Below are 12,856 nucleotides of genomic sequence, written 5' to 3'. Positions count from 1 at the left end.
TCTATAGATAACCAGTGTCTGCTTCAGGTGTGTAGAACTCAAATAGAGAACATAACATCAAATTCATAGGGGAACGGCCTAATACAGACAGTTGAATGACTAAAGATAATTATCTTTATTGAATTACAATGATCACCAGAAAATAACTATAAAGATCAAAAAGAGCATTGACCCTTTACTTTTGTTCTTGGTGAACAATGTAGCACTAGAATTAGCTTTCAAGGGCAACCATTTAAAAAAAAATAACGAGCAAGATCTTAGAACATTTCCCGATGCATTCAACAATATTTTAATATATGTGTTTTCTATCCTACACACCACTCTGGAGGATAAAGTGCTTATATATCTGATATCATTACTGCTGTAATAATATTGCTGTAGCACATTGTTCAATAACTGAAAACAAGAGAGGTGAGATAATATGTACACCCACGAATATATATATATTTTTATTTTTATTTTGCCTGTTGCTATAAACACAACAACTGAGATATTGCAATCCTTGAGAATTTTTACTAAAATTAAATCTTGCAAAATCTAAATATTAGCACTTGAATGACACGCCCAATCTAATTAAAAAGTTTAGCCTCGGTCCGATTCGAACAGCAGGAATTAGAAGGAATTATCAGGAATGATCAGGAATGAGCTGGAAAACACTGTAAAAGAATAGACTGAAGCTGCCTAGGGCGAAATAGCTAAAAAAAAAAAAGACTGCAACGTTTTCCAATCTTCACAATAATATATTAACATTAATTTCAGATGCTAGGGGCACATTTTAAGGCAAATCAAACGTTTAATTAAACGGACAAATTAGGATTTCTTGCCAAGGTATTTATACTGAATCTATGCGGGGAAGAACTGTAACTCTGACCGTACATGTTTAGCACCACTTGAATACTGCCAGAATAGACAGTATTTCCCTGCAGACAAGAGTTCTGCTGTCTGTCAACGAGTCATGGTGGTGCCACACCGAGGCTGTAAATAGAGAATAGCGATTTGAATACTAAACCATGACACACATACAGTTAAGTGCCATTGATTTTTAATTAATATTGGCACCTGGTTAGACTGACCAGACAAATACAAGCGGAATACAACTGGTCAAATCAACTCAATCATCTCCCACTCTCAGCCAGTCAACACCAGCACCCCACCAAATTGTCATTGAACCCTGTGTATTATGACTATTTACACATTTTCTTCAAAAATACAATGAAAAATGGCAATGAGTATGAAGCATGAAAATAATATTATATACCTTTTTGATATAAACAAACAAAATGTTGAATAAAAACAATGATATTGAAGCTTTTGACCTCACTACATTTTCAATGTGACACAATTTTCAACACCGAATTTTACTTTTTCATCTTTTAACAAAAAACTGATACAACGTATTATCTAAACACAAAATAACAACAGTCTACATGTAAAAATAGAACTTTTACATACACAATTTCAAAATAATGGTACATTTGCATTTGTTGCATACAATTGACAAATGTCTGCGTTTCCTTTGACAGCTGAATAGCAGTGAGAGGAGCATGTTGGAACTCTGGTCCCTTTTGTCCAGTCAGGGCTGCCATAGTCAGTCATTGTGATGTCACGGCACGCCAGAGAACTCCGGTCCCTTTTGTCCAGTCAGGGCTGCCATAGTCAGTCATTGTGATGTCACGGCACGCCAGAGAACTCCGGTCCCTTTTGTCCAGTCAGGGCTGCCATAGTCAGTCATTGTGATGTCACGGCACGGCACACCAGAGAAGAAGAACACGTCCTGTCTCTTTAAAGTAACACTGAGACGCCTCTTCAAACCTTATACCCATCTCTGAGAAAAGAATTCATCACCACCAAAACAACCTCTCCTTTGAAAACCGGCACCTTCCTTATTTATATATTGTATATATTTTTACATTTATAGATATTGATTTTCAAATAGACTATTTTCCAGTTTCAGTGCCTTGTGTTGATTGGATAACGTAAACCACATTTAAAAACAGCTGCTGACGAATCTCTATACGACAGCAAATTGTGGTTTAGTACTTTTTTTCATCGACAGAGAAACCAGAACAGACAAAGAATAAGAATAAGAGAAAGATTAAAAAATGAGGGAAAAATTCTGTTTTACATATACAATCACACACTACTGAAGACTACAGTGGCTCACGGAAAAGCCGATATTGATAAAAAGCTGATAGCTATAATACAACGCTCAATAACAGACGTGTAGTTCACTATGGAAACAGGCTGCAACTTGTAATAATACAGGAAGGGGTCTGAAACTCGGGGTGCTGGGGCCGCCAGGGGGTTCAACTGACTAAAACAAGGTCCGTTCAGGGACACGCCTTCTAATTACATATAAGCATACAGTACAATTAAATACAGTTTATCCAAAAAATACTTTTTTTTATTTTGACTTTTTTTTTTTTTTTAATTCCCAGGTCGGAAAAAACCTGAATGCATAGACCTAATAACTAACGGTTCCCTAAGCTTGAATCCTAAAAAGTTCAGATAACGTCCGTCTCCTCCTCATCGCATTTGAATGATATGAACTCTAAAAGGCACATTGGTAGAAGTGAATGTTAAATGTGCATCTCTGGGGCCTTGCAGGGTCTGGGGTTGGGGCGTTAAGTGGGCAGGAAGGGAGAACTGGGGAGGGGGACAGAGGGGGGGGGGGTGAAGTGCTAGACCGGGGTTTATAAACCAGACAAATCATACAAGATGACGGACTGCTCGGCCTCTGGGATATACCTCCCCCTCTGGCTGTGCCTTTCCAATGCAGCGTCATCACCAACCGGGAAGTGACATCACCAACCAGGAAGTGTCATCATCACTGGGAGAGACCTTGACCTTTTGACCGGGGTCTCATCAACTGGGAGAGACTTTGTTCTGTTCTGACCTGGTCTGGATCTCTCTGTGTGACAGACACAGCAAGGAGACATTCCCTCCATCCTTCCTTCATCTGCCTTGTAACATGGAGTAACCAACAGTAACACTACCAACGGCCTGCCCTCCAATCAAAAGGGTCCATTTGCTCATCTGCTCCGCCCACGCAAAGGAATGGCCAATGAAAACACATTTCAAATTTGAATCCGGACGTTTGCTGGTTTCGAGTGGCTACAAGTATAAGATGTTTTGCCTATATCCTCTCTAGTATACCGCCAATTCTAGCCAACTTAGAGCCCAAAAACAAAGTGTTATCTTAAAATTAAGTTTTAGATTAGAAGTACACTTTTTTTGTCATTATTGCATGTTTTTACAATTTCTTGAAATTCTACATAATGTCTACTTTTCATATTATTTTAATACCCCCTCCCCTCTAGACCGACTGATTGAGTTTTCATATATATCTATCTAACTTGAAATGTCAATGAGGATTTCAGGCACTACTGCAAGAGTTTCCACAGTGTGGAGAAGATTGCCATTCAGTTGAGAGGGCTGTGTTCACTAACAGCTCAGTCTGCAACATTGTTAAACATTGTTAAACAACATAATGATATGTTTGAAATAGTCCCCCAACATCGAGTAGTTGCATCAATTGTTCTATTTCCCCCCCATTTTTTTTCTTCTTTAAGATATATAATAACAGAAAGAAAGAAGAACAACAAATGTATTGTACTGTAGTATCTGTAGTACTGTAGTATCTGTAGTATCTGTAGTATCTGTAGTACTGTAGTATCTGTAGTACTGTAGTAATTGTAGTACTGTAGTATCTGTAGTACTGTAGTACTGTAGTATATGTAGTATCTTTAGTACTGTAGTACTGTAGCACTGTAGCACTGTAGTACTGTAGCATCTGTAGTACTGTAGTATCTGTATTATGTGTAGTACTGTAGTACTGTATTATCTGTAGTACTGTATTAGCTGTAGTACTGTAGTACTGTAGTACTGTCGTATCTGTAGTACTGTAGTACTGTAATACTGTAGTATCTGTAGTACTGTAGTATCTGTATTATATGTAGTACTGTAGTACTGTAGTATCTGTAGTATCTGTAGTACTGTAGTATCTGTAGTACTGTAGTATCTGTAGTACTGCAGTATATGTATTATCTGTAGTACTGTATTATCTGCAGTACTGTAGAACTGTAGTACTGTAGTATATGTAGTACTGTAGTACTGTAGTATATGTAGTACTGTAGTACTGTAGCATCTGTAGTACTGTAGTATCTGTATTATGTGTAGTACTGTAGTACTGTATTATCTGTAGTACTGTATTAGCTGTAGTACTGTAGTACTGTCGTATCTGTAGTACTGTAGTACTGTAATACTGTAGTATCTGTAGTACTGTAGTATCTGTATTATATGTAGTACTGTAGTACTGTATTATCTGTAGTACTGTAGTACTGTAGTATCTGTAGTATCTGTAGTACTGTAGTATCTGTAGTACTGTAGTATCTGTAGTACTGCAGTATATGTATTATCTGTAGTACTGTATTATCTGCAGTACTGTAGAACTGTAGTACTGTAGTATATGTAGTATATGTAGTACTGTAGTACTGTAGTATATGTAGTACTGTAGTACTGTAGTATCTGTAGTACTGTAGTCCTGTAGTCCTGTAGTACTGTAGTCCTGTAGTACTGTAGTATCCGTAGTACTGTAGTACTGTAGTACTGTAGTACTGTAGTATCTGTTATGTTGTTCCATAGCCAATATACATTTGGGTTCGTTTCATTTCTACAGAAGACAAAAGACAGGTGGTCAGGGAAAGATATTGGTCAGATCAGGTGGTCAGATCGATCGATCCTTGATTGACGTGATCGGTTGATTGATTGATTCAGGAAATAGGAGAATGTTGTCAAAGGAAGTGGTCGCTCATCATCTTGATGAACTCCGGGAGCTTGGACCTTGAGGAGGACAGAAGGGGGTTAGAGAGAGCTGTGAGACACTGTACTCACCTGTTAACTCGACAAACCAGCCAACAAACACGACACAACACAAACACAGACACACAAACACACACAGACACACACACACACACACACACACACACACACACACACACACATACACACACACACACACACACACACACATACACATACACATACACACACACACACACACACACACACATACACATACACATACACATACACACACACACACACACACACACACATACATACACACACACACACACACACACACACATACACATACATATACACACAACTGAAAAGAAACTAAAAGGAAAAGTTGAGGACAGACGGTCTAGACCCTAAACGTCCTTCTATGTACCCTAAGATTAAAGATCAAGTTATGAAAGGCCTCTGTGTAGATCATAGAAACAGAATGACTAGAAGTGAAAGTCCTTCAGACCATGGCAATTTGAGAGTTCACTCATGGGTCATTCTATTTCTATGGTCTGTAGAAATGATCCTGTTGTGATACTGTACCTGTGTACCACTGTATGGTTAGTTTGTGCCCCTGTGTACCACTGTATGGTTAGTTTGTGCCCCTGTGTACCAATGTATGGTTAGTTTGTGCCCCTGTGTACCACTGTATGGTTAGTTTGTGCCCCTGTGTACCACTGTATGGTTAGTTTGTGCCCCTGTGTACCACTGTATGGTTAGTTTGTGCCCCTGTGTACCACTGTATGGTTAGTTTGTGCCCCTGTGTACCACTGTATGGTTAGTTTGTGCCCCTGTGTACTGGAGTTCAGATCCTCCTCTTTACACAAATGTCATTTGAACAGGTTCACCTGAACCTGATGGAGGACATACTTCCACCTCCAACTTCCGGTTCTTCACTACAAGGCACCTCTCGCCACATCTCTACCATTTGGAGATAATTAGCATTCTTCACATTCTCTCCCACCCCCTTTGTTCTATGATAACGCTTAGCTAACAAACTACCACCATCTGCTTACAGAACTGGCTTAGGTGGCCTGTGAAGAAGGAAGGTCCCGGCCTCCCGAGTGGCGCAGCGGTCTAAGGCACTGCATCGCTATGCTTAAGGTGTCACTACAGACCCGGGTTCCATCCCAGGCTGTGCTGCGACCGGGAGACCCATGAGGCGGTGCGCAATTGTTATCGTTCAGATTCGGGGAGGGTTTGGCCCGGTCGGGATGTCCTTGTCCCATCGCACTCCAGCAACTCCTTGTGGCAGTCGCCAGCTGGACGGTGTTTCCTCCGACACATTGGTGTGTCTGGGTTAAGCAAGGCTTTGGAGGACGCGTTACTTTCGACCTTCGCCTCTCCCGAGTCCGTACGTGAGTTGCACCGATGGGACAAGAAGAAAGGTTCCCTACTAAACTTTGTTGAATGCACTGACTATACATTAAGTCGCTCTGGATAAGAGCGTCTGGTAAATGACTGCAGTGTATGTGGGTTATGCTATTGTCAGAGCTTGATTCTGCCTCACAGTTTCTGCACAACGTTCAAATAGACAGTGAAACAATCAACACAATACATCACATCACACACAATCAAAACCACAAGATGGTTTTCACTGAGTTTCATTTGATGAAGCTAAAGCAAGTCAACTACACACACACACACACACAGCGGAACACAAAATGAGCGCACACACACTAAAAGCACACTTACTGCCAATCTGTTGTCAAAATGTACCCAGCGTTTCGTTTCAATAGATTTGAGGGTTTGTGGAGTTAGCCAGCAAGCCCCGTTGTTAGCTACCAGTAATGCCAACCACAGAAAAACGATGCAAGTCTGCTCGTTCAATTTCAATCAATTTGGACTCAAGTGTACAAGGGAGAAATTGTCCTAATTTGTCCCCGTTTGTACTGTAATTCTGCTATAAAGTATATCATTTATATGGGAAGTGAGTGTAGACAAACCGACGATGCTATCCATTTACACAATCCAAGCCACTGTGGAAGACTGATAACTAGAACAAATATGTGTTCTCTTTTAAAAACCTTTATTATTGCATTTTACTCTTAGCAAATGGAGCCAGAATGCTAAAAACATTGTATACCCAATTTAGTTTTCTTTGTTTTTGGTTAATGGTTAAGTTATGGTACACGTGTTTTTCACAGCAGATTAGTTTAAAGTGAATATCTTCTGACCATTTAGAGGTTTTACATTTGTCCCATTGGGTTGGAGGCGTCCCCCATGGCGTGGTGTGCCCCGGCCAGGGAGAGTGCCGCTCCGCCGTCCGACGAACCTTTTTCCTCCTCACGTCTCTTCAGACACGCAGCCTTAGGGTTCAGGTTCCTCTCTAGAGACACAGACGCACGCAGAAACATATAGACACAAGTAAGTGTTTTAAGAACTGAAGCAGCGCCACCGTGTGGATCTGAGAAGATATTGCTCTATATCTGTTGTTAAAATTATGGCGCCAATCCTAACTTCCACTTGAGTAAGATTTTCACTAAGTAATGCATTGACATCAATAGGAAGCTGAGTGAAAATTTGACTTAAGGGGAAGTTAAGATTCAGCCACAGCCAGGCCTAAAGAATAATGCACCCTGGTGTGTGTTGGTGTGTGTTGGTGTGTGTGTGTGTATGTGTGTGTATTTTCTCTGACCTCTGATTTGCTGCTCCAGGCTCAGTAGGTGTGTGTGTATGTGTGTGTGTAGTAGTAGTAACAGTACTAGTACTAGAAATATATTTATGAAGTACTACTACTCCTACTACTACTACTACTACTACTACTACTACTACTACTACTACTACTACTGCTACTGCTACTACTAATGCTACTACTAATACTACTACTACTAATACTACTACTACTACTACTACTACTACTACTGCTGCTACTGCTACTACTAATGCTACTACTACTACTACTACTACTACTACTACTAATACTACTAATACTACTACTCCTACCACTACTACACACACACACCCACACCCACACACACTGAGCCACATACTGAGCCAGGAGCAGCAAGTGAAATATTGTGTGTCTGTCTCTATATGTCTGTGTGTGTGTCAGGTCCCTATATATATATATATTTATGTGTATAAGTGTGTCAGGTCCCTATATATATATATATATATATTTATGTGTATAAGTGTGTCAGGTCCCTATATATATATATATATTTATGTGTATAAGTGTGTCAGGTCCCTATATATATATATATATATTTGTGTGTATAAGTGTGTCAGGTCCCTATATATATATATATATTTATATATATATTTATGTGTGTGTGTCAGGTCCCTATATATATATATATATATATTTATGTGTATAAGTGTGTCAGGTCCCTATATATATATATATATATATATATTTATGTGTATAAATGTGTCAGGTCCCTATATATATATATATATTTATATATATATTTATGTGTGTGTGTGTCAGGTCCCTTGCCTCTGACTTGCTGCTCCAGACTCAGTATGACGGCCACGGCCTGATGCAGTATGAGCAGTTTGGTCTGTGGCTTGTCGCTCTTCAGGTGCAGCTGCACCATGCGGCCCAGCTCCTTGAAGGCCTCGTTGATGTCACGGACGCGCAGCCGCTCCCGGGCGTTATTGGCCATCCTGCGTTCCTTCTCGCGTTCGATCTTCTGCTCCGGAGACAAGTCCTCGTCATCCGCGTTGCTGTGGGACCGACAGGGGACCAGTCAGCGCCAGCTACGGCTAAACCAACGCTTACCCATCCTTAACCCCTTTTGAAATGCCACCACAACGGATGAAGCCAGGTTCAGTCTCAATCTCTGTTTCTAGGAGTTGTGATGCCGATCCATTTACCTGTACAACGCCCTGTGCTGTAGATACAGCGCCTTGACTTCTTTCACTGTTGTTGTGTTACAGCCTGAATTTAAAATGGATTCAATTGAGATTCTTTGTCACTGGGCTACACACAATACCCCATTATGTCAAAGTGGAATTATGTTTTTAGAATTTTGTACAGATTAATAAAGAATGAAAAGCTGAAATGTCTTGAGTCAAGAACTATTCAACCCCTTTGTTATGGCAAGCCTAAATAAGTTCAGGAGTAAAACATTTGCTTAACAAATTACAAAACAAAACACAATAAGTTGAATGAACTCACTCTGTGTGCAATAATAGTGTTTAACATGATTTTGGAATGACTACCTCATCTCTGTACCACAAAAATACAATTATCTGGTCCCTCAGTCGAGCAGTGAATTTCAAACACAGATTCAGTCACAAGACCAGGGTGGTTTTTCAATGCCTCGCAAAGAAGGGCACCTATTGCTAGATGTGTAAAGAAAAAAAAAGCTGACGTTGAATATCCCTTTGAGCATGGTGAAGTTATTAATTACACTTTGGATGGTGTATCAATATACCCAGTCACTACAAAGATACAGGCGTACTTCCTAACTCAGTTGCCGGAGAGGAAGGAAACCGCTCAGGGATTTCACCATGAGGCCAATGGTGACTTTAAAACAGTTACAGAGTTTAATGGCTTTGATAGGAGAAAATGGAGGATGGATCAACAACATTGTAGTTACTCCACAATACTAACCTTAATGACAGAGTGGAAAGAAGGAAGCCTCCAATTTGTAAGTCGCTCTGGATAAGAGCGTCTGCTAAATTACGTAAATGTAAATGTAAATGTAAATGTACAGAATAAAAATATTCAAAAACATGCATCCTATGGCAAGACCTGAAAATGGTTGTCTAGCAATGATCAACAACCGATTTGACAGAGCTTGAAGAATTTTGAAAATAATAATGGGCTAATGTTGCACAATCCAGGTGTTGAAAGCTCTTAGTGACTTACCCAGAAAGACTCACAGCTGTAATTGCTGCCAAAGGTGCTTCCACAAAGTATTGACTCAGGGGTATGAATACTTATGTGAATGAGATATTTCTGTATTTCATTTTCAATAAATGTGCAAACATTTCTAAAAACATGTTTTCACTTTGTCATTATGGGGTATTGTGTGTAGATGGGTGAGGGAAAAAGTATACTTCATCCATTTAGAATTCAGGCTGTAACACAACAACATGTGGAATAATGTCAAGGGGTATGAATACTTTCTGAAGGCACTGTTTATATGGTAGATGGTGTTGTAACCTGAAACAATTAATTTCACTTCTATTTTCAATCGTTCAATGCATCTATTTTCAATCGTTCAATGCATCTATTTTCAATCGTTTAATGCATATATTTTCAATTGTTCAATGCATATATTTTCTATCGTTCAATGCATCTATTTTAAATTGTTTAATTTATGTATTTTCAATCGTTCAATGCATCTATTTTCAATCGTTCAATGCATCTATTTTCAATCGTTTAATGCATATATTTTCAATTGTTCAATGCATATATTTTCTATCGTTCAATGCATCTATTTTAAATTGTTTAATTTATGTATTTTCAATCGTTCAATCCATCTATTTTCAATCGTTCAATGCATCTATTTTAATCATTCAATGCATCTATTTTCAATTGTTCAATGCATATATTTTCAATCGTTTAATGCATCTATTTTCAGTCGTTCAAAGCATATATTTTCAATCATTCAATATATCTATTTTCAATTGTTCAATGTATCTATTTTAAAATGTTCAATGCATCTATTTTCAATTGTTCAATGCATACATTTTCAATCATTCAGTGCATATATTTTCAATAGTTGAAATGTTCAATTGTTCAATGCATCTATTTTCAATCGTTCAGAGCAGCTATTTTCAATTGTTGAAATGTTCAATTGTTCAATGCATCTATTTTCAATCGTTCAGAGCAGCTATTTTCAATTGTTGAAATGTTCAATGCATCTATTTTCAATCGTTCAGTGCATCTATTTTCAATCGTTTATATTTTCAATTGTTCAATAAATCTATTTCCAATCATTTAATGCATCTATTTTCAACTTTTCAATGCATTCGTTTTCAATTGTTCAATGCTTCTATTTTCAGTCATTCAGTGCATCTATTTTAAATTGTTTACATTTTCAATCGTTCAATAAATCTATTTTCAATCGTTGAAATGTTCAATGCATCTATTTTCAATCGTTCAGTGCATCTATTTTCAATTGTTTAAATTTTCATTCGTTCAAGCATCTATTTTCAATCGTCCAATGCATCTATTTTCAATCGGTCAAGCATCTATTTCCAACTTTTCAATGCATCTATTTTCAATTGTTCAATGCATCTATTTTCAGTCGTTCAGTACATCTATTTTCAATCGTTGAAATGTTCAATCGTTCAATGCATCTATTTTCAATCGTTCAATGCATCTATTTTCAATCTTTCAATGCATCTATTTTCAATTGTTCAATGCATCTATTTTCAATCGTTCAGTGCATATATTTTCAATTGTTTAATGCATTTATTTTCAATCATTCAATGCATCTATTTTCAAATGTTCAATGCATCTATTTTCAAATTTTCAGTGCATCTATTTTCAATTGTTCAATGCATCTATTTTCAGTCAATCAGTGCATCTATTTTCAATCGTTGAAATGTTCAATCGTTCATGCATCTATTTTCAATCGTTCAATGCCTCTATTTTCAATCGTTCAATGCATCTATTTCCAATCATTTAATGCATCTATTTTTAATTGTTTAAATGTTCAATCGTTCAATGCATCTATTTTCAATCATTTAATGCATCTATTTTCAATCGTTCAATGCATCTATTTTCAATCGGTCAATGCATATATTTTCAATTGTTCAGTGCATCTATTTTCATCGGCAAAGTGTTATAAACTACAGATAAACCAAGCAAATCTAGTACTGCAGGGATTTCAACATTCATGTGTAGCATGGATTGTAATCGTCTCATAACGATAACTGGGGTTGGGTTCGAATTAGTCTGATTGGATCATTCCAGGTGGAAGGTCTATAAACGTTGTGATGTCACAGAGTTTATCCTGGGATGGGCTGGATACCCAAGTGCATTTTGGGAATGAGGGAGTGGGGATTCTACTCTGGGTGTGTGAGAAACAGCTAAAACACGGCTCAAGACCGTGGACAGAACTAGTCTGCCTGGCTTCGGATACACTAGAAGGACTACATTTGGAGCAATCTATGTGTACCAGTGGGGGCTGCTGATGGGAGGATGACTCATAATAATGTTTGGGACGGAGCCAATGGAATGGCATCGTCGAACCCATGTCTGTGATGTATTTGATACCATTCCACGGATTCCGCTCCAGGCTTTAACCACGAGCCCCGTCTCCCCAATCAAGGTGCCACCAGCCTCCTGTGTAGTGTACATATGTGTGTGTGTGTGTGTGTGTGTGTGTGTGTGTGTGTGTGTGTGTGTGTGTGTGTGTGTGTGTGTGTGTGTGTGTGTGTGTGTGTGTGTGTACTGTATACTGTATAGTATATGGGTTTATGTGATCGTTGAGAAACTCCTTGACAGGTGTAATTGTATGGCTTTGAATAACTGTCATGTAGTCTATTGTCTAGACATGCCATAGAATGTCACAGTTAGCTATGTAAAGTGAGTATATTTGAGTGTATTTCACTTTGTGGATATCAGTCTCTTAGTTGTCGTTATTTTTCTGTTTGTTTATTTAGCTGTCCCCCAAATCACACTGTTCACTTCATCGAAATCCGTTGTTAGTGGAATTTAAATGAAGCGAGCGTTGCCGACACGGTTACCTAGATCTTGACCTATCAATAGACTTCAGGTCCTTGTTGTCAGGCTCCTCCTTCTTGGTCTCCATAGCTCTGGCATCCTGCAGGTTCTCATCACCCTCGTCCTCCGACTTGATCTCTGACGAGATGGAAGAGGTGCTCTGGCCCTGGAGACCACTGGCGAGAGCTGGTGAGGGAGAGGGGAGGAGGAGAGGGAGGAGAGGGGAATGGAGAGGGGGAGGGGAGGAGAGGGAAGGAGGAGAGGAGAGGAGAGAGGGGGGTGAGGAAAGAGGAGAGAGAGGGAATATATATATTAAAGCCACAAACCTTTTAGTTTTTCAGCAATAGCCCTGCCATTCGGTTTGTTATTTTG

General features: G+C 38.9%; 1 protein-coding gene across 1 annotated transcript; it reads right to left on the bottom strand.

The window, feature by feature from the left end:
• Positions 1–438: 438 nt before the first annotated feature.
• On the bottom strand, positions 439–12,670 carry LOC311123092 (transcription factor 4-like; the record flags this gene model as incomplete). Its single annotated transcript, XM_084197368.1, has 4 exons — positions 439–4,842; positions 7,045–7,180; positions 8,294–8,523; positions 12,520–12,670. Coding segments are annotated over 4 exons (566 nt in total), but the record flags the coding sequence as incomplete, so codon positions are not given.
• Between the last annotated feature and the right edge of the window lie 186 nt (positions 12,671–12,856).

This window comes from Coregonus lavaretus, assembly GCF_964263955.1.
Source record: "Coregonus lavaretus genome assembly, contig: HAP1_SCAFFOLD_1747, whole genome shotgun sequence".
Lineage (NCBI taxonomy): Eukaryota > Metazoa > Chordata > Actinopteri > Salmoniformes > Salmonidae > Coregonus > Coregonus lavaretus.
This window is presented reverse-complemented; position numbering and strand designations above follow the sequence as displayed.